The 22,927-nt window shown below is 42.1% G+C and overlaps 1 protein-coding gene across 1 annotated transcript in view; it reads left to right on the top strand.

The window, feature by feature from the left end:
• LOC117458332 (ATP-binding cassette sub-family C member 4-like) overlaps window positions 1-22,927 on the top strand; it is a 44,287-nt gene that overhangs the window by 14,119 nt on the left and 7,241 nt on the right. Inside the window, exons 3-20 of the mRNA XM_034098735.2 lie at window positions 8,843-8,963; window positions 10,108-10,332; window positions 10,537-10,626; window positions 12,968-13,131; window positions 13,526-13,651; window positions 14,844-15,093; window positions 16,319-16,426; window positions 16,928-17,017; window positions 17,283-17,474; window positions 19,574-19,668; window positions 19,778-19,864; window positions 20,457-20,553; window positions 20,878-21,078; window positions 21,528-21,665; window positions 21,864-21,901; window positions 21,999-22,102; window positions 22,191-22,337; window positions 22,725-22,804. Of these exons, the coding sequence (XP_033954626.1) occupies window positions 8,843-8,963; window positions 10,108-10,332; window positions 10,537-10,626; window positions 12,968-13,131; window positions 13,526-13,651; window positions 14,844-15,093; window positions 16,319-16,426; window positions 16,928-17,017; window positions 17,283-17,474; window positions 19,574-19,668; window positions 19,778-19,864; window positions 20,457-20,553; window positions 20,878-21,078; window positions 21,528-21,665; window positions 21,864-21,901; window positions 21,999-22,102; window positions 22,191-22,337; window positions 22,725-22,804 (2,353 nt within the window). The remainder of the gene's footprint in view (window positions 1-8,842; window positions 8,964-10,107; window positions 10,333-10,536; window positions 10,627-12,967; window positions 13,132-13,525; window positions 13,652-14,843; window positions 15,094-16,318; window positions 16,427-16,927; window positions 17,018-17,282; window positions 17,475-19,573; window positions 19,669-19,777; window positions 19,865-20,456; window positions 20,554-20,877; window positions 21,079-21,527; window positions 21,666-21,863; window positions 21,902-21,998; window positions 22,103-22,190; window positions 22,338-22,724; window positions 22,805-22,927) is intronic.

Below are 22,927 nucleotides of genomic sequence, written 5' to 3'. Positions count from 1 at the left end.
AGAGTAGCTGAGACAGGACTAACGTGTTCCCTCCTTTTGGTATTCGTCAGTAGTCTAGCTGCAGAGTTTTGAATGAGCTGGAGTCTAGCTTTCTTGGGGAGACCAGTGAATAGTGCATTGCAGTCGGCTAGATATAAAAGCATGAATTATCTTCTCTGCATCATTGTGATTTATGAATGGTCTTAACTTCGCTATGTTTCTGAGATGAAAGAAAGCTATTTTGGTCACTTTGTTTAAATGGGCGTTAAAGTTCAAATCTGAGTCCAGGATGACACCGAGACTTGTCACCTCCGGTTTAATCCAAGTGGTTAAACTTCCTAGATTATTTGTTAGCATCTCTCTTTTTGAGATAATAATAATTTATTATTATTATTATTATTATTATTATTATTATTAGGCCTATGTGTTGGAGATGTGTGGTTGGACTCTGTCTCACAGGCAGGTTGCAGTGTAACATCAGAGGAGACTGGGCCAATTGTACATTCTTAAACTGCACAACTTAGAACTAACTAAATAATGCAGAGATTATTTTTATATAATTGTATTCAATAACCGTAAGAAATTCAACAGTATGAAGTGATTTGTAAATAGGAATACAGATTTGACTTAATGTTTTCATAAATATATTTTTCTCCCAGTTTGTCATGGGACTTATTTACCCTCTCAAAGAACCGGAATCGAGAACCGAAAATAACCGGAATCGAAAAGCAGAACCGGAATCGTTAAAATCCAAACGATACCCATCCCTATGTGTGATGCAGTAACATCTTACCGCTCACTTACGTTAGCGGTGTTGTAAAAACCGTGGGAAAGTGTAAAATACGATGACGAAGAAGAAGATTCCAGTGGCCCCAATTTTTGTCCATTCTGGACAAGTGAAGAATGTATTCGGACAAGTAAATTGCCAAACTCACTTGTCCATGGACAAGTACTCTCTAAAAACTTTTTCTCACACTGAGCCTGAAGGGCCTACACAGTGGTTATGCTATACCACATCGCCCTTCACTGGATGCATAATGAGCTGCACTAAACTACATTTCAGCATTTAAAATACCTAGCCATTCTTTTGCGGTTATTTTCGTGAAAGTAACTCAAAAGTAACTAAAGTAGTGTAACTCATTACATTTCAGAGACAGTAATATTGTAATGTAACTTATTACTTTCAAAAGACAGTAATAATTCCTATGTAACATATTACATTTTTGAAGTAACTTGCCCAACACTGTATCTGGCTATCCATGATAAGATCCTCCTTTGAAAAAACTTCACCACGTGACCATGAGTGAGAGGCTCATTTGGAGGAAAGTTATGTAGCATTGATGGTGTTATAAATGTTGTCAAAGTCCAGTTGTGTCATCAGAAATGCGTCCTGAGATGCACTCCTTTCAAATCTAGCAACAACATGCTTTACTGTATGTCTATCGAGAGAGCTGTTTTAAGATAACATCTGTAATAAATTTGTTTTAAATTAAATAAGTGCTTACAAGTGTTTACCACAGGATTTTTGAGAGACTATGGAGGCCGGGCAGGGTTCCCCCGGAAGAAAACTGTATACATTTAAAGTTCAATGCATCCATGTGGTGCACTCTCACCTGTGAGGAAATATAGCGGCTGGTTCTGTGAAGTCACCCTTAAAAAAATTCTAAACACATTGGTTGTTTGGAATAGATAAACAAATCTAATCCCCTGGTCCTGCCCTACACTAGCATACACCAAAACACACACACACACCAGAGTTCCCGTTAGAATATTTTTTCTCCGGTCAACATGTCCGTTAAAGTTTAAATCTTCCGGACAAAATGAGAAAAGTGCCGGTCAAAGGTCTTCTATGTTATTTATTGTGCTTTAAAACAAATTGATATGATTCGATATTAAACAAACTAATTATAGTAGATTAACTACATTATTCAAAAGTGTACAGTAATTTACAATAACACGGGAATAATAAACGGAGCGCTCTCCCTCTCCTGACAGCCCGTCAGTATCATGCAGCTCGCGGATCCAGTAATGAGTGACCCGACAGTAAAACATATCTATAACTAGTTACGGTAGTTTGAGAGGTAATTAAAATAGCTATCGTGTGATATTCTAACCTGAAGTGTGTGTTTTGTCAGCTCACCGCTGCATGTGATCATGCAGAGCTGCGTGTCGACTCGTCAGCAGCAGCTGATCTCTCTCTCTCGTCAGATTAGACTTCACTCGCGTTTATGTCCATATCGATCAGATCCAGCTAGTTCTAGCTAATGATAGGACTACCTGCTTATTAAAAGACACCTAAACAATAAGCGGCGCTATGCAACCGGGTGAGGCCGCAAAGTATAGCGCAGCATTATGCATTTGTTTACATGCCGGAACCCCGAGGCATTACCAACAGATCAACGCACAATCAACCCATACAGGACATCTCTTTCTCCACATTAAGTGTTAGACTTTAGAATTGACTATTCTTGTCTGTCACATACTCTTTTTTGTCACATAAGTGGCGCAAGTTGCGCAACTGATGCAGTATTGCGCTAAGCGGAAATTATTTTGAACGGACACTTTGACCAGATAGATTTAGATTTGCCGGTCTTCAGCATATTTTACCGGTTGTAGTCCGGTAATTACCGGCTAACGGGAACTCTGACACACACACATATTAAGAATTAAAATAGGAGTGTGACTAAACACGCTCCTGATATCAAAACCAAGGTCGGAGCAGAGCATTGTTCTAAGATCAAACAGTGTGTTCTTGTACGTGTCAGGAGATTTAAAAACAAAAATGATTGTCCTCTCTGTCGATAGAAAGAGACGTACCTTTACCACAAATTCCTCGATAATGAGATCCTTTAAATTTCCAGCACATCCTTACTTAAAACCAAATGTACAAACACATTGATCACCACATTTGCAAGGCGTTAACCTTCTAAATAAAGAAAAGTAATTTTAAAGGACGTCTATCATGCTATATTTGAACAATATATTGTAGGGCCATACTTATATAAAGTATATAAATATAGTTTTGTTTTTTTTTAAACCAAAAAGATTCTGCATTTTAGCCATGCCTCATTTCGCTCTATTTGCTCTTTCCAGCGCTGTTTTTGCAGGGGGCTGATTCTGTGAGCTGCAGCTGACCACGCCCCCCTGCAGGAGAGGGGAGCGTGCTTTGAGATCAGCTGCTGGGCTGCAGCGGGGAGAAGAGGGGGAGAAAAAGAGATCTCCACATAATTCACTCCTCCCTTACCTCTGGTCTCTCAATAATCTTTTTGAAGAATTTCAGTCTGGTTTCCGCTCCTCACACAGTACAGAGACGGCCATGGTTAAAATCACAAACGATCTCCTGGTAGCAGCTGACTCTGGGCTCTTATCCATACTCATCCTCCTTGACCTGACTGCAGCCTTTGACACAATCTCACACCACATCCTCCTTGACAGATTATCTTCCATTGGTATCACTGGCACATCCCTCACCTGGTTTAGATCTTTCCTCTCCGGCCGTACTCACTTTGTCCAACTCAAACACTTCAAATCACAGTCCCATCCAGTCTTCACTGGTGTTCCTCAGGGTTCTGTCTTGGGCCCCCTCCTATTTATCATCTACCTTCTACCTCTCGGCCATATCTTCAGAAAATACGCAATCCAATTTCACTGCTACGCGGATGACACCCAGCTCTATTTCTCCACCAAACCCACTTCCACTCTCCCCCCCACTGCCCTTTCCGACTGCTTACTGGAAATCAAATCCTGGTTCTCATCCAACTTTTTAAAACTAAACAGTGATATAACTGAGTTTCTTTTAGTTGGCTCCAAGTCCACTCTGGCCAAAACTGACAAATTCTTCCTCACTATTGACAATTCCACCCTCCCCCCAAGTTTAGAGTCTGTGTGTCATCCTTGACAGCACCTTATCATTTGAAGCTCACATCAACAACATCACTCGATCTGCCTACTTCCACCTCCGCAATATTAACCGCCTCCGCCCATCACCTACACCCAACAGCACCGCCATCCTCATCCACGCCCTCTTTACATCCTGTATTGATTATTGCAACTCCATCCTCTCTGGTCTTCCTCACAAATCCCTGGTCCAAAACTCAGCCGCCCGTATCATTACCAGAACTCCTTCCATTAATCATATCACTCCGGTTCTCCAACAACTCCATTGGCTCCCCGTTAAATATTGCATAGATTTTAAAGTGTTGCTCCTTACCTTCAAGGCCCTTCACACTCTTGCACCTCCATATCTCTCTGAACTCCTTCACACCTACACTCCCTCTCGTGCCCTCCGATCCTCCTCTGCCTTCCAACTCACTGTACCTTTTGCCCGCCTGACCACCATGGGGTCAAGAGCCTTCAGCCACTCTGCCCCCTGTCTCTGGAACTCTCTCCCACAAGACATCTGCAATATGGACTCACTCTCAACCTTCAAATCCAGCCTGAAAACACACCTTTTTAAACTGGCATATTCAATATCTTAATAATTTTTTCTAAACTGATTGTTTTTAAGTTTTAGTTTTTAAGTCTTGTATTACTGTGTGATCTTCTTTGTTGCTTGTTTTTAATTATGCTCTGTAAGGTGTCCTTGAGAGCTTTGAAAGGCGCCCATAAATAAAATGCATTATTATTATTATTATTATTATCTCCATCCACCGTGTTTTATTCTTATAGAAGTAAGAAGAGAAGAAGGGCAGAAACCCTCCTTTTTACGCAGCGGTCCACTCATAGACATCGAACGGCGACACATATTCAGTTGCCAGTTACTTTTGGCATTAGGGGAGGGATATCTAGATACTTTCCTAGGTTTGACATAATGAATTGTGCTATTTTTAAAGCAAGCAACGATGTTTTCAAATCTGTAATCAAAAAGCTCCTCAAAAACACTATCGAAGCAGTTCCTGCCGTAGCTACGTTAGTTCAAACAGTAACGGCCCGTCCACACTACAGCTTCGACAGCTTCAAAAACGGTTTCCAACGCGTCTGCCCATTCACTTTGAATGGGGGTGATGTCACTTTTCGCCGTACTGCATTGTGGGAAGCAGAGCGGAGCTTTCCACACTACAGCTTCAAAAAAATCTTGGAGCTGGGCGTGTGGGAAGCTCGACCAACAACCAATCACATGAATCTCCCGCCCCTGACACACAAGCAGCGGTTTGATTGGCTAGAGCTTGTACTGGCATATGATTTGATTGGCTGACGCTTCCACCGAAAGCTTCAGAAGCTTCAAAAGTTGAACATTGCTCAACTTTTGCAGCCTGAAACGCCAGGAAAGCTCCGCTCTGCTTCCCACAATGCAGTTCGGCGAAAAGTGACGTCACCCCATTCAAAGTGAATGGGCAGACGCGTTGGAAACCGTTTTTGAAGCTGTCGAAGCTGTAGTGTGGACGGGCCATAACAACGGACTATTTTTCTTAGCGGATGCATGTCAATTTAAATCAATACAACTATTTTTTAAATCCATAAAAGCATTTCAAATAATATTGGGAGTCATGTCGTTACCTTGTCGAGAATGTGGCCATGTAATAAGCGGGATAATGTGCACATTGCATAATGTGCCTTCATGCCGATCTAGATCCCTCCGCTTCGCGTCGGGCTCCGGATCAGCCTGTCGGTGTTCTTTTCCCCATAATGACCGCGTTGCTGTACATTATCCCTTACATATGATTATATAGAGTCATTATTCATTTGTTTTAAAGCAGGAGGCGCAAAGGCTTGCCTCGGGGAGGGAGACAAAGAGCCACAGCGGAGAATAAACAGAAGGGCAACCATGGCAACCATGCGAGGGAAGTCTTCTTCGCTGCTTTTGTGGCAGACTACAGCGCCACTTACAGGCCTGGCATATATACTACAGCGTCTCCAGCGCTTTCGAGCAGCAATGGCCGGCCGTGGCCCAACCTCTCATTCCCCTGATAGGTGGGGAATTGACCAATAGTCGTAGCGCCACTTTATTGACGTCAGTAAAGTGTTCAAATCTGGATCAGTCTGTATCAGATCTGTTGCAGCCCCTTTTTTAGAGATTTGGATATGGAGGCAAATAGAGGGTTGTGTTTTCTGACACTTGGTGAGTTCCCTGGAACACTGGGGACACATATTCATGTATAAAAGACGTACAAAAGTGCATTTTGCATGATAGGTCCCCTTTAACATTTGCTCTTTTGCGTTGCGTTGCATCCTCGAGGTCAAACAAACATGATGAATGCATTTCCTTTCCTCAATCACAAAGCGTTTTTTTTAACGTTTGTATGCAGCATTGATTACATCAATGTTTACTGGCTTACTTCCTCCCTGCCTTTTATGAGGCATCACCACCTGTGGATCAGGGGGATATAGTGAAAGCATTGACAGGAATCTGAGTTACATAACCTGCGTGCACACGCGTGTCCTGATTCTCCACAGGGAAACTTAAAACGGCAGGAAGTGAAAACTCTTATTCTATAAATAGAAACCCTTTATAAACATTTAGGCTGTGTCCAGACTGCCTTGAGCTCTAGTCATATAATGACTGAATGTCTAAATTAAAAAGGGCCCTGTGGCTCCCAACCGTCTTTAATCGAAGCAATGTTTCGTTTTTGTCTTAAGCCTTAACAGGGTTTCCGCAGGGTCTTAAAAAATATGAAAAGTTGATAAATCAATTTAGCGAAAATGAAGGCTATTAAAAAGTATTAAACGGCATTTTCCAAGGTATTACATTTTGTAGCTTGTTTTCAATAAGTATATAAATGAGGAACACAAGAGGTTGTATTCTACAGTGTACCTGAATGTAATCATTGCGTAGGTGTGTAGTGTGATTCTGTGTAGTTTGTTTATGGCATCCTGTTGGATTGGATGTCATGTGAACAGGACATCGCATGCTCACTGCTTGATTGCTTGATAGCGCGCGAAGGTCCGTTTACGCCGGTTGTTAAACAACATCGTTATGGGGAAATGCAAGTCTGCGTCCAAATGGTTGGAAGATAAGGAGGAAGGACAATCAATACTGTATATAGTCAATGTGAGGTAAAGTGTGTCGCCAAGGTAACCGGTTAAAACTCAAAGTGGCGATGAGGTCTTAAAATGTATGGAAAGGGTCTTAAAAAGGTCTTACATTTGACTTCAGGATTCCTGCATACCCTGCTTAAGAGAATATTTATTTAGTTATTCACAAGAGAAATAAGCAAGATTTTGTTCTCAACTATCTTTCTAATCATCTGTTGACCTCTAAAATGTAATGTATGCGAACCATTCACATAAACAACCAAGTGCCATTGAATAAGTGAAACACAAATGACACTGATGTCAAAATGGGATGAAAACCATAACAAATGTTGTGTTAATAATATGTATAAGATGGCATATCCAAGGGCTAAATAATATAACGAAAACATGTATTGTCACTTTAATTTTTTATAATACCAATATTACAAATGTTAAGGTCTTTCTCTTCTGTATTAATGATTATACAGATGCAATAAATCATTCTATAGTCAGACTTTATAAGTGTACACTGTAGTGCTCTTATATGTAGGCCTGGCCAACGTGTGATGATGAGATGAATTGAAATTTAAAAAAAACATCATTCAGAGAGTTATTAATTTAAGCCTTATAAACATGTAATTGAATGAGCATTAAATGAAATCTTTAAGAATAACGTAACAGGACGCAGAACATCCGGCCCGTTGAGAACATTCATTTATGAAAAATAACGTAATTTTCGGATCTCCTGTCGGTAACATTATCGTGGGATATAAAAAAAAAACTTTAGTAACCACTGATTTTTTTTCTCTCCACCATGCTACTTTTATTTAGATAACCTTAAGCCTAGTTACTTGTAACTCCTTTCTGCTTCAGCGTGTGCTAAACACAAAGCTAACTCAAAGCCAGCTTTTTTTTTTTACATGCTTTTACAATTTGGACAGTGCCAGTGCCACTGATAAGTGGTCAGTCGTAGGGACTTGACGGTCCCGTCAAACATTATCAGAAAACGTCCTTACCAAGATAAGCTGTAATGTTTAACTTTAACAATAGTAGACAACAGGAAAACCATCCCTCAGGTGAATGATTAAATGCAATTGTGTTTTGTAAGGTGGTATATTTTGCAACATGTGCAGACTGATTGCAGGACGGAACCAAAAACTACCAGAAACACTACTCCACACATGAACTGTCTTTAAACGTGAACCTAGTCCAAGTGTTTGAATTGTACACGCAGCAGTCGATTTCTTATCACGTATAACGTTATTTTATGGTCTGTAAGCGAGCAGACAAGGGTTATTCTGTAGTGTTTTAACATCTTGTTGCAGGCGTTTCATTGACAGTGAAATCGAAATGCTAACTGTGGCCACGTGAGCATGAGATACTGGCCTCAATGCCTCTACGCTCTGTTAGTCATGTTTCTATATTTGTTAGTTTGGTTGAAACGTTCTGGGACAAATTGCTTTTGAACTGCTTTACTTAAAAAGGAAGCAACTGCCACTCCATTGTCCAGGAAAATGATGCTATCTCTCCATAGACGCCTGTGATACCACGATGATTTTGATTAAATATCGAAGGTTTTACAAAATGACAATTGTTTGTGGAGCACTTTTTCATGACTGGACATACCCCTAATGCCTAAACATATCTAAATATCTGGTCTTATTGTATTTTTTAACTAATCTTAAGAAAAGACTGTGCCTAAGCTTGAAATAATTATTTTTATTCTGTGCCATTGAGCATCCAAGTGTTTTTTGGAATGATGCAATCTACAAATGTGATTTTAATCTTCAAAAATGTATGAAAGCTTCAACAAATATGTAGCATATCATATGTACTGACTCCTCTTGGTGCATGGCTGGACTGTTAATCACACACAAAAAACATTGTATAACATGCTGTCTCTCTGTTACAGATACTGGGATGCTGAGATCCAGAAAGCTACCAAAGAGCTGCGACCCCCTTCACTCACCAAATGCATCATAAAGTGCTACTGGAAACCATATGGAGTGCTGGGAATCTTTACCCTCATTGAAGTAAGTGTTTAAAACGTTGTAAATACGTTGAATAGTGGATTTACTCTCTGGTTTGAAAATGACTTACAATGCCAAACTTACCGTACTGCTAAACAGATATTTTTGGGAGCATGCTTTGGTTGGTTAATATTAAAGGGCTTTGTTAAATCTTCGATTCTGATTGGTCAATTTTGACATTGTACGGCCTGTTATTTCTCTATAGCGGACCTCTGCTAAAGACACTCTGATCAAGGCACTATGTGTAGTATTATTCTGCAGAAAGAAGCCCGGTCAATTTAACATCAGCTGTTGTCAAAATAAAAGTAATTGTGTACAGACTTTGATATTTTCGGGAAAGAGAACCTCGATCAATGCTGCCGGCATTTTAAGTTGAGTTGCTATAGTCACAGTTCAGCTGTTGCTTTGCAGTATAACAGACTAGTCAAAGCAGAAGGAATAAAATCCTTTTTAAATCAATCGAATATCTTAACAGTGGCCGTTTCTCAATCTCGAGGACGCTGGCTTGGTAGTCGCGTACTTCCAAGTCACTTCCTTCAGAAACGAAGCAAGTATACTTCCAAGCCAAGAAGAATGGAACAGGCTAACAAGTGTGCCACTCTCTCTAACGGTTTCAACATAAACTGTACCGAAAGTAAATACCTCACGATGTCTATCTAATTATGAACTTGCTTTACTTTCACAGAACACATTTTTGGTGGTAACAAACAAATGTAACAAAGTAACATATTTACCAACACATGTTCTACGCCACAACATACTTACATTTAAATGTGTGCTGCGTCGGTTCAGCCATTCTCCGCAAGGGTTTTTGAAATTGGTGCGTGCGCAAAGCATTGTGGGGATTTTAAGGATGCGAAGTCTACCCATGTGCAGCCTCTAAATTTCCCCCAAACCAAGGACGCGGCCTTGGTGGAATTCCACGTATGCTGGACATTGGAACGGTCCTGCTGCGCCACTTGATGACGTAGCATTCTTGAAATATTGGCTTGGAAGCCAGTATCCTCGAGATTGAGAAACGGCCTGTGATTCAAATCATTTATTTATTATGTAGCTGTCAGGATCTTGCTGGCCCTGTAGGGGTTCTTTTCTCCTTGGTTGACGGTTGTGAAGCTCACCCTTCTCCATCTCCCTGCCTGCCTATCAGGAAGTCATCAAGGTGGTCCAGCCGGTGTTCTTGGGGAAGATGATTATTTACTTTGAGAACTACGACCCAGAAGACATGGTGGCTCTGTACGAGACTCTGGGCTACGCGGCCGGCCTCTCCGTCTGCTCCATCGGACTCGCCCTGCTCCATCACCTCTACTTCTACCACGTCCAGAGGACAGGCATGAAGATCAGAGTGGCCATGTGTCACATGATCTACAACAAGGTCAGTAGGAGGGCAGTTCCCATTATCATTGATGCTGCTTGACCTGCATGTCATGGCACTGAAGGGATGACCTTTGAATGTGAAGCCCTAAGACTACAGGTCGTATCTCTTATACCTCTATACCTCTTTCCCTCCAATGTGACATCTTGGAAAGTGTTTGTGATGGACGCTCAGCACTAATGGCCCTTCCTCTCTTCTTCCTAGGCTCTGTGTCTCAGCAGTTCAGCCATGGGAAAGACCACCACGGGCCAGATCGTCAACCTCCTTTCCAACGACGTCAACAAGTTTGATGACGTAAGTGAAACTGAAATCTTTCAGAGAGCAGAAGGGCTGCTCTCGTTTCCTGCAAAGGTCAAGGTGCTACAACATTCCTGGCCAACAAATGTACATACTTACTCCCAAGTTGCCTTTAGAATCAAAATCAAATAGTTTCTTCTTTGCTCAGGAACAACACCAATCTAAGAGCTCTTGTGTTATTTTGACTGGCGTTTTAAGTTTAGATCAAATATATTTTATTGATCCCAGATTAGGAAACTGTTTTAGTAGAGCAGTATTTTATTATTTTATTTAATGAGGAGTTATGCAATAATGTACCATTATGTAACTTTTACAGAAAATACAGGATATGAGGGTATTGACATTACTGTTAGGGCTGCACGATTTGGGGAAATAATTTAATTGCGATTTTTCTGACAGATATTGCGATTCGATTTGCGATATTTGTTTTTAAGCGACCCAACAGGAGTTTATTGTAAAATGCGGCCATATCTCCGGCTAGGAAGGTCGTATCAACGTGTTCTCGTCTCTAGCACCCCGCAGCCCGAGCTACGAGTGAAAGAACTAAACTTACATGAAACTTCCGTTGGGTTGCTTTAAAGTCAAGCTTCAGTTTAAGATTCACCCTGTCATAGAAACATGTGATGGAGCATTACTAACCTGACTCAGACGCTTTGTTTCACCAAACCATCTAGGAAAGCTCCATTGGAAGCCATTTGGAAAAGTATTTCAAAAATACTTGGCAGGTGATTGGATCAACCTGTCTATCACCTTCTATCATGGGCCTCTTCTGATTGGTTAACAATGGCTGGTACATGTGGAGCACAGCACTTCTGATTGGTGTGGATGACTGACACACAATCACAGGCTTTGCGATTTGATAATTGCATTATTTAAAATCGCGATTTCGATTTAAAATCGATTAATCGTTCAGCCCTAATTACAGTCTACAAAATGGAAACAGGATAGATACATCAAGCCAGATAATTACAATCGGTAACATATGGTGATAAAAGGTCGAGGTGCCACTGTCGAATGCTGGAGAACAGAAGGAAGCCAGACGTGTCTAACAACTGTTGAGAAAACCCCCCAGCTATTGTGAGGTTTAAGCAAGCAGTTAGAAAGACAAAAATACAATAAAATGCCACTTTATGATACATTTCAAAACAGATAATATGTGTAGTGTTTAGCTGCATCTACCTCAGTAATCCAGTGCATGATGAGCTGTGTGAAGCCCATCTCCATCGTGAGGGAGTGTGTTCTGGGGAATTTAACTCCAGGAATGCACATTTGACCTAGTTCTGCAAGCCACCCTTATGAAGCTTTTGAGTTTAAGGGTTTCATTTATAGCTGCCGGATAAATTGGTTGCTGGGTGTAACGTATTTTGCTGTTATGTGTGGTTACAGTGTCTCACTGTGTTGGCTCTGTCCTGACTGTTTCACTCTGAGGAACACAGAGAACTTGTCCCAGCGTGAGGGACTGATTATCCTCTGAGGCTTTGTGGCACCAATCCCACTCTGTCTCATTAAAGTGTTGAGTTTCCTTTTAGTCTGCTGTGAAAACAGCACTTTGTTGTTTGTCATCGGGTTCTTAAGTTAATCAAGTCCTCCTCTCATGCTGGCTTGCATTAGTCTTTAGAAAGTCACTACCTGACTGCAGTCTGCATGCCTCTTGGCCCTGAGCGATCAATGTGTGGCTCTTTTGTTGAATACTTTAGTCTGTTTTTCATTTATCCTGAGGGAAATTGGGTTTCTTCATGGATAAACATAAGAAATATGAAGAAAAATTCTAAGAAATTGAGTACTGTTTTATTATATTGGATACCAATTTAAGACTACCCTCATAAAGGAGTCATAAAGGGTTTATAATTAGGTTGTAAACACTTTATTAATCATTAAGAACCATTTATAAACCAGTTCTAACCGTTTTCATACATCAACACAGGCTCACTATTTGGCAAGATGACTAAGCCTTATATTGGCTACTCAGCGAGAATCAAGTCAGTGAGCTACAGATACCAAGGATGCTGGCTGATAAAGAGGACGAAGTAAGCTAGGTAGCCAATATAAGGCTTAGCAGTACAGATAAATGTGGGCTCACTATTTGGCAAGCAACCGGTCACAGTTGCCCTGTTCATCTCATGTCTTATAAAAGCTTATTACGGATTTATAAAGTGTTCACAACCTAATTAATAAATGAATTACAAACTATTCGTAAACTCTTTATAAGGGTAGTCTTATTGTAAAGTGGTACCTTATATATTGTATAGTAAAAATGTCCAATACAAATTCCTGCATATTGATTTGACAAGCTGTCCTGGTGGTGTTGCAGCTCATTCATGGTACATTCTCTTTCCAGGTGACCATCTTCCTGCACTTCCTGTGGGTGGGGCCCCTCCAGGCCGCGGTGGTGGTGGGGCTGCTGTGGATGGAGATCGGTCCGTCATGCTTGGCAGGCATGGTGGTGCTCATGATCCTGATGCCAATGCAAACCATGTTTGGAAGACTCTTTTCTAAGTTCAGGTAACACACACCCTCACAGAATCCAGATACTCCATTGTAGCTGATAGCTTTGCAAATGTACAGATTCACCCCCGCAAATATACTTATATATTTTTTACTGAGCAGAGGCCTCTACTCAAACAACACACAAGTATCAAACACTCCTTTGAAAGTGTATAAAGGGTTAAAGCCAAGCTTCATTCCCAAGTCATATTTAATTAGGCTATTGTTAAGCGTTAATGGAGTTAATAACTTTACTTTAGTAGCTGTAAGTGGAAGAACCAGTTGTACGTGCAGCCATTAATGTTCAACATCGGAGTGCACTCGTGCTTTCACACAGAAACTGCTTTTGAAAGTTTTCTGTCACACAATGTTTCTGCAGATTTTAAACAGACTCACATTTCCCTCATTACAGGAGTAAGACGGCCAGTCTCACTGACGACAGGATCCGCATGATGAACGAAGTGGTGTCTGGGATCAGGATCATCAAGATGTACGCCTGGGAGAAACCCTTCTCTGCTCTGGTGTCTGAGGTCAGAAGGTAAAAACATGAAAGGCATTCTTGTGGTCGGACGTTTTCTTCACAGTTGGGATATTTTTAGATCAAAGTAGCGTGTACTGTTTTAGGAGTTCAGGAGCTTTTCTCTTGGAGATCTGAAATGCGGGTGTAGGGCAGCAACCCTGGTTGTAATTCCCTGCTGAATATGGGTTTTGTAGTCCTTTTTGTGGTGTAAGTTTTGGTTTGTGTGGCTCACATCTCCAGTGTTTATGAAAAGGAAAGGAGATGTGTGGTTAACTTTAACGGACTACAGTACCTTTCCTAATGCATCACCCGTTATGTTTTGTTTTCTATTGTTAGTGCTGCTGTTTGGACACATAGTATTTGGTTTTCTTGCAACCCAGTGCCATTGATTCAGGTTGTGCAAAGAAGGGATGTTTTGTTTGTTTTTCCGAAACGTCCCGGTTTTGGGGCGCACCCTTAATGTAAGATAACATTAATCTGATTTGCGCTGAAAGAGGGCGACAACTACTCCAGGTGAAACGTGAACATTTGGCTGACCATAACACTTCCATGGAGCTTCATCCAAATTACGAAGAAAAAGGATATTGGTGCAGCATCAGAACAGGTTCCAAAACGCACATACAGAGATATATTAAATGTTTGTGATGGACGTCACTTGAGTTTGTTGATTTGATTTGATAGCAGTCTAATTTCTCTGTAGTAAGAATAGGGATGGGTATCGATCGTTAAGGTTTTAACGGTACTACTACTTTTATCGATACCGCTTATCGATCCGGTCTTTTAATGGTAGTTTTATCGGTTACGGTAAACTAACTAAACAAAACTAACATTCGGGTTTCTGTTTGGTTTAACTTTGTAGTTTAAATTGAGATACCATAGCAACCTAAGCAACATGACTTTATCTCCAACATGGTTCTCGTGATTGTATTCTCTGTACCTTAAAGACGGTGACATGTTAGCTTTGTGAACTGACATGGTTTTTGGCAAACCTTCTTGATCTGTGCTACAGTACAGGCTGACAAATCAAAACCGCCAATCCTCCATTTCCCCCACTCAATAACCCAGAAAAGCAGTTATTAGAATCACCCACTGCCAAACCCTACATCTATAATTGTTCTGTAGTTTTGGTAAAAAGACAACAGCAACTTGTGATTAGATTAATTTTCTTAAAATCAGTGTGTGACTGTTGTATTTCTCTGCGTCCACTTAGGAAGGAGATCTCCAAGATCATGAAGAGCTCCTACCTAAGAGGCCTCAACATGGCATCCTTCTTCTGCGCCAGCAAGATCATCCTCTTCATCACCTTCACCCTCTACGTCCTGCTGGGAAACACCATCACAGCCAGCCGCGTGTTCGTGACGGTGTCGCTGTACACCGCCGTGCGACTCACCGTCACGCTCTTCTTCCCCAGCGCCATCGAGAAGCTGTTCGAGAGCCGCGTCAGCATCCGCAGGATCCAGGTACGGCGATTCAGGCTTTGACTTCAGTTATTAAACTGAACTGAGGGTTACGTGTTGAATTCATTACAAGGGGATTACATTTGGAACTTTAAAATGGATGCCAAAGCCAAAAGACCTTGCTCCTACTCGGACTTAGGATCAGCGTCAGAACAAATGAAAGTTCCTCGTCTCCTTTCTAAAAGAAAATAACAAGATTATGTCTTTGTTATTTATATTTAATGATCCTTAATTGGAATCAGAAATATTTCTCTTATCCTGGGGTCAATTGGGTTTCTTGCCAGTTGTTATATTTTAAAATGAAATATTAAAGGGGACCTATCATGCAAAATGCACTTTTTGATGTCTTTTATACATAAACATGTGTCCCCGGTGTGTCGGGGAACTCACGCAGCGTCAGAAAATAGAACCCTCTCTCTTTTCCTCCGTACCCAAATCTCTAAAAACGGGGCTACAACGGAGCTGATCCAGATTAGCGTCCGATATGACGTAATATCTGAAATGTAGGCTGGCTGGTATTTTGAGCAAAAAACTTCATAGACATGTTTTTTATATATCTGAGACCTATGCTATTGCCTAAAAATAGCATGATAGGTGACCTTTAAATAAACATAAGAAGTAGATGTGCAGATGCAAAATATAAAATAAGATAGTTATATAAACATGAGAATCTCAAGTAAAAAGATCCAAAAAAGATTACTCAATATTTCTATAAACACTGGAAGACATTAAAGAGAAGATGTCTCAGAAATCAGAGCTGATTTGGATTCAGTCTGATCGGAGGCTTCTCACAATCTGGACCGTCAACGAATCCCCCTGAACTCTACTCAAAGATCCCGATGCCCCCCCTGTTCCCTCGTGGCTCTCGGTACATCCCTCCCTTTGTTCTGGCGGTACCGCTCCGCCTGTAGCTCATTACAGGAACAGGTCCTCCTTGGCGTTATCAGTTATATTGTCTTTGTATTGGCCCTTAACTGTAAATTCTGCACTCCTGAACGATTGTATCTTAGCGCCCTGCCCCGCTCTTTCAGAAATGTTACATTTTCTGGCCTTACTGTGGCAATTAATCTAGTTGTTATGAGGCGGAAACACCCTGACAACACTCAGCAGCTAGTTGTCCTCTGCCCCCACTAGATCCCAGTTTAGTTGGACCTAAACACTTCAATAAGAGATTCCTAGTAGTTAGAGATTTGACTAATGACTGTGTTGTGTTCTTTTTACGGCCCAGGAGTTCCTGATGCTGGATGAGATCATAAAGAGCCCCGCTGCCCCCCCACAGGAGGAGAAGGAGGACGCCTCGGTGGAGATGCAGGACCTGGTCTGCTACTGGGACAAGGTCGGTTAGCTAACTCTCACTGGTTTACACACTAGCAATGCCAAATGTGAAATCACGATAATCACCCTTTATGTGTTCAGATGAAATAATTTTTGTCTTGGAGCAGGCATTGTTCAGACAGCCTTTTTAATGAAATGTATTTGTGGTGATTCTAGGCTGCTTGACAAAAGATTGGCTTTGTTTTGGATAAACATAGGAAAACACCTCCGACTCACTTTCACTGAAGCTAACTCTGAAAGCCACACCTAGAAACAGGCATGAACAAATAAACTTGCCGCCTTAGCAACAATACAACAACAATGTCACCAGATATTTGTTATATTCCAAAAAGCCTATGTGATGTTTTGATACATAGTTGTCTAGTACTTTTGCAATGTACTGTAACCCCTGACTTTGAAAAACTCCATTGTTTTATATGTGGGTCAATATAAAGAAGTACGATATCTTCAGATGAAAGGGTTAGTTGGTGTCTTGTTTGTTTAAATGTGTTTTATTTTGTAGAGTCTGGATGCTCCATCTCTGCAGAACCTCTCCTTCTCTCTGCACTCAAATAAGCTGTTGGCTGTGATTGGACCAGTGGGAGCTGGAAAGGTCAGATACACCTTATCATAAACTTGTAGACAAACTCATAACAAAGCTGGTTTGTTGGAATAGTTACAAAAGGTAGTCAAGATACGATAAGATAGGACTTTATTCATCCCGAAGGAAATTGTTGTGCCAGAGTTACAAAATACAACACACACAGCAGCACAATAATAATACAACTGTACACTAACAGTGCAGTAAAAAGAGCACTTCAATAACTACAGGAAACATAGGCCATAGTTATGGTTCAATGTTTTTTGTGTCCTTCCAGTCCTCTCTGTTGAGCACCATCCTGGGAGAGCTGCCCAACGAAAAGGGTACTCTGAAGGTCAAAGGTCAGCTGACGTACGCCGCCCAGCAGCCCTGGGTGTTCCCCGGAACGATCCGCAGCAACATCCTGTTTGGGAAGGAGCTGCAGCCCCAGAAGTACGAGAGAGTCCTCCGAGCCTGCGCCCTGAAGAGGGTGAGATACGCTTGGATGACTTTATGAATGACTTTGCAGTTCACCTGCGCGGATAGATAAAACACTGACGGGTCAAAAGAATAAATGATACATAATGATATATATTTAGTTTTGATTGATGTTTTCAGAATCTTAGGATGATATGTACCCAGTTACATATTAGCTAAGGAATGCCCAGTCTCTGAGTCAGTTCATGTCAGCTGCTTTACCAAAAAGAGCAGCTGCAGGTGGTGTGTATGGAGAAAAGAGAAAACTGGAACCACAGGCTGACTAGGTGCTCATTCCTTCGCTCATTCCTGGAGCACTGACAGCAGTGACCTGCGGAACATGATCCTCTGGCAGCAGCGTTATCTTTGTGTCTGCAGGCTAACTGTATTTGTACATTGTAAAGTCATTCTACGGCAGAGTCTAAGCTAAAGTTGTATGGATTGTTCCTACTTTTCTCTTGGACTGATTGGACTTGGACAGACAGGCAATGTGATTTATAAGAGAACCGTTTTTGTTGAAATTGTCTTTTAAATTCGACAGCAATCAATACAAAAAAAGGCTGCAATAACCCGTCTAAACATTTACCTGCCAGCCGTAAACTCATTGACATTGACAGCATTGAGCACATTGGTCTTGAATGAGAGCGAGTTGGACGGTGTTAGCATAACAACGCTGCAGTGTACTCCTCTCCCTAAGCTCCCTCTCATCCTCCTGCAGCGGTCATTTGGGGTACTGGTTTTAAAAAAGACCTTTTGCCGGTTTCTGAAGATCAGCCGAGCCACGAGTTTCACTCTGCATAACTACCGTACTTTTCGGACTATAAAGCGCACCTGCATATAAGCCGCAGCAGCTAAATTGTCCGTCTGTCTTGCTCTCGTTCTGTCTCTCGGTTCCACTTTTACTTTGGCGCGCTCACTCTTTTCCCGCCTCCAGCTTTTCCCGCTGGAGCGCCGCTTAAAGGTGGCGGGCGCGGACCGGTCCTAGAGCCCATAGGGTTAAAGGTGGTTAATTTTACCTGTAAAATCCATAGATTTAGGAGGTTCCCTAGTGGCCGTTAGCTGTACAAAAAAAATGGGGAAAAAAGTCGCGGTTTATAGTCCGAAAAGTACGGTACATGACAATGACTTGTAACCTAGAAAAGGAGAGGTCACCCAGGCTGTGTCCAGTAAATGAGTTACTTGTGAGTCCTTTTATCGCTCTTGATTGTACATAATAAAAGGAAATTATCCAAATAAAATAAAAAATGCTACAAAATACATTGTCCCGATGTGACGCAGGATAAGACTTTATTGTGTTTGAATGGACATTATGGGACCATCATGGGACCATCATGTGCTGCTGACTCACTATGACTCTAATCAGCTACGTTACTGTCAGGATGTGTAATGATTTAATGATGGGATTAAGAGAGAGCTTGATAATGGAAAAGGATGGATTTTAACTAGAGAAAAAACAAAAACAGTTTTCTGTTGCCTCCTCTAAAAGTGTTGTCATCTGTATCGCACTGCCAGGGAATGTTGGTTTACAAAACATACCCAAATGTTTCTCACACATCTGCCATGTTTTCTTTTGTCTAGAAAATGAAATGGGAAACTTTCCATCACCATTTCAATCAACAAATTCAACGTTTTCTTATGTCAAGAACAGACAGAAACCCCGAGAGATTTAGTTATATGCATCTATTTATTTATTTGTGTCGATTCCGCTAATAATCACACAAATGATGTTTTGTGTGGCCTGCAATGTGCGGAAGACAGATAACATATCTGTCTTCCGCACTGCACGAAGTGTCGTTGAGAGAAACGAGTGGTGAAGTTGTCATGTTGTTAAATGTTCAGCATGTGCTCTCTTTGGCACATGTTCAGACATGTCCGGACAACAGGACCAGAGGGCCACACTGTCTCTGCGGTTCCTCCTCTTAGTTGTGCAGCCTTATTACAGAGCTGTGTCTGTTGCTCAGTCAGGTGATGCCTTCTCTGCAGTCTCTTCTGTCTTAGTGTTATTTGTTTGTTTTCAGAAATGAAAAATGAAGATGTAAAACAAGTTCCCCCTCCCCCTTCTATTGAATTGTTTTTGAGTTCTACATTAATTGTATTGTTGTGTGAGTGCAGGACATGGAGCTGCTCCCAGATGGAGACCTGACACTGATCGGGGACAGGGGGGCCACTCTCAGCGGGGGACAGAAAGCTCGGGTCAACCTGGCCAGGTGAGAGGACATGCGACACCAGAGGCGATGACCTGCATTTGATGAGATAAATCACTCTTAGAAAAATAGTTATTTATTATACTATTGACTGGGATTGATGTGTTTTCAGGGCTGTGTATCAGGACGCAGACATCTACCTGCTGGATGACCCTCTGAGCGCCGTGGACGCAGAGGTCGGGAGACACCTGTTTGAAAAGTGATTTGAGAGTAATGTAAAACGTTTCAGGCACGAAGTGTGTGTACATGCTCTGGCCCGCACATAGTAGAGCAGCAGGTTACAGCCTTACAGCACAAGGATCGATCAGCCTCCAGTCTCTTTGTATTCAAACTGGAAAATGCGGTGTTCTGGTTAACTCCCCGGGAGAGAGAGCTTCCAGCTAGATCTCAGCAGTAGAAAAAGGTTCATCTGTTTTCAGCATGTTGCTATACAGTTTACACTGAGGGCTATGCATCTCAAGTGAGAGCAGAGAAGTGCTTCAGGGAAGAAAAGCTTTCCAGTGTTCAAAAGGCCAGAGCAGAGGCTCAGGCAGGAAGAGGTGCGGTGCTGTTACTGTCAGGAGGACAATCAGAGTTGACCCGCTGCTTCCTGTTTCACTAGTCCGCTCGGATAATACAGTGACATTATGTAACAACTATAATATATATTGGACACACACTGATACAGTAGATCGACTTAAGATTGCTGCTCTGTTATAAGGGGGGTGGGGGGGGCTCTGAACTATCTAGATAAATAGCACTACAGGCTGTCACTACAACTGACTCAAAGTTCACTGTCCGTGTGTCCTCAGGTGTATCTGCGGTCTGCTGAAGAACAAGCTTCGTATCCTGGTAACCCACCAGCTTCAGTACCTGCAGGCAGCCGACCAGATTATCGTCCTCAAGGAGGTCGGTGTCTCTACAGAGCAACATAACATGTGCAGCACTATGTGCAGCATTTACACTCCGATTCACTCTCCAGCACCAAGTGGCACAAACACTTCGTACACATCTGGGAGAAACGAGAGCATAAAGTCACGTTGAACATCACTTCTTGTTGAGGTCACTAACAGGAAGCCAGACTGTTTGTGTTTGAAGACGTCAGCACCATTAACTATAAACCTGTCGGAGTGCGTTTACATGGAGAGATAGTGTTTGTGTGTCGACAGCGCTGATGTAAACACAGTCACAGAGGTGCACAGTGTCCTAACTGTGTGTGTGTGTTTGTGTCAGGGTCACATGGTGGCTAAGGGGACGTATGCAGAGCTGCAGCGGTCGGGGGTGGACTTCACCTCCTTGCTGCAGCAAGAGGAAGAGGAGGAGCAGCAGCAGGCTCCTCAGGAAGTGTCTGTGAGGAAGAGAACTCTGTCCCAGAACTCTGTGCTCTCTCAGGCGTCCTCCGTGCTCTCGGTCAAAGACGGAGACCATTTACCGGTTTGTACATCATCTCCCCTCTCTGGCAATACTGCGACATTTGCAGTGGAAGGGCAAAGAAAGCGGCAAAAGCTGCCACGCGATTATTTGCATAGCCGAAATTATACGGAGGGGAATCACAGTGTGGAAATGTGTCTGAATTCAGATATCATCCAATCCATTCCATTTATTCCTGTTCCATTTCTTATAGTATAATACTATTCATTTTTTTTTAAATGTAAGATTAGCTGATGCAAATATTCTTACAATTCAATATTGTATAATACCCCAGAGCCTTGTTAAGTCCAACATAAAAAAAACTATGTTAAAAATCCACAACATGTATTTTATCTGACCAAATATTGTTTTGACAATGTCTTTTTATCACGTGTGTGTCCGTTGGAGACAATAAGTAGTATAAAGCTTTCCTGTGCACTTGTGTTCATTGGTCACGGTGTTTGTCCACGCAGGCAGAGGCAGTGCATATGGTAGCAGAGGAGAGTCGCGCTCAGGGAAACATCGGAGCGGGTCTGTACGTGAAGTACATGAGAGCTGGAGCCAGCGCAGTGCTTCTGATCTTCCTCATCCTGATCAACATTCTGGCTCAGGTATGCAGGGAAGGCCAACTGAGGCACCACCAGGTTGAGGAAAAGTAAAATCCTCTGGTATAGCCGAGTGAGAAAATGTGGAAAAGATTCTATACTATATTCTATACACAAAAAGTCCATTGATCAATGAATGTAAGAGGAATCGGTCCCCTCTTGAGAGAAACACTAACCGGCTGCTTGCTCTTTTCAATTTTCTAGGTGGCATACGTTATGCAGGACTGGTGGTTGGCTCATTGGTAACTATGACGATCACTGAGAAGATACCATTTTTTAACTTGCCAGTCATTTCTATTTTTGTACAACCTAACTTGTTTTTCCTTTTGGACCAATCAGGGCCGACGAGCAATCGAAGCTGCCGGTGAACGGCACCGTCATCCAGAACGGAAAAAACGCCACGGTGGAGCTGGACACGACGTTCTACCTGGGCATTTACGGAGGTAACCTCAGAACACGCGTGGTTCTTTACACCGCCACCTTGTGCGCATCGGTAGTTAAACAGAGCATATTTTGCCGGGTGTGTTCCAGGTTTGACGGCGGCCACCATCCTGTTCGGTTTTGTGAGGAACATGGTCATGTTCCACGTGCTGGTGAAGAGCGCACAGGCTCTGCACAACCGCATGTTCAACTGCATACTCAGGACGCCCGTGCGCTTCTTTGACATCAATCCCATCGGTAAGCAAAAGTTCAACATGACTTTAGCTGCCGTCAGTTGCCAGATTATTGCCCGTCTCAAGGAATATTTACAGGAGCATAACTTTACAAATTACATGAAACGAGAAGTTGCCACGGCCCAAATATAAACTGTATAACGGTGTACGGGCCGCATTGAAACAGGCTTTTTTCCTGTCTTAGCAACAACTCGTAGCAACAAGTCGTAGCAACAAGTCGTAACACTTAACACAATCCAGCATTAATCTTGTATTCACACAAACACACATTGGGGACAGAGTCTACCGTGAAAGGTGCCACCTCTAACCACATTGATAAACATACTGTAGTGGCGATCAAAGCCTGATCTTCTGCTAAGCGGTTTCCATTGTATGTATTTTGTCTCCTCAGGAAGAGTTTTAAACAGGTTTTCAAAGGACATGGGCCAGCTGGATTCTAACATGCCGTGGACTTTGGTGGACTTTATTCAGGTGAAGAGTGGTCTCACGGCAGCGAACACGGGAGCCGTTTAGTATATCTTTGTACGGTCGAGTTGAATAAACATTGCACGGCTTCCACGCAAAGGAAACTATTAGATTAACAGTAACTTGTTT

This window comes from Pseudochaenichthys georgianus, chromosome 2, assembly GCF_902827115.2.
Source record: "Pseudochaenichthys georgianus chromosome 2, fPseGeo1.2, whole genome shotgun sequence".
NCBI lineage: Eukaryota > Metazoa > Chordata > Actinopteri > Perciformes > Channichthyidae > Pseudochaenichthys > Pseudochaenichthys georgianus.
Note: the sequence above shows the minus strand (reverse complement) of the source record. Positions and strands in the feature narration are given on the sequence as shown.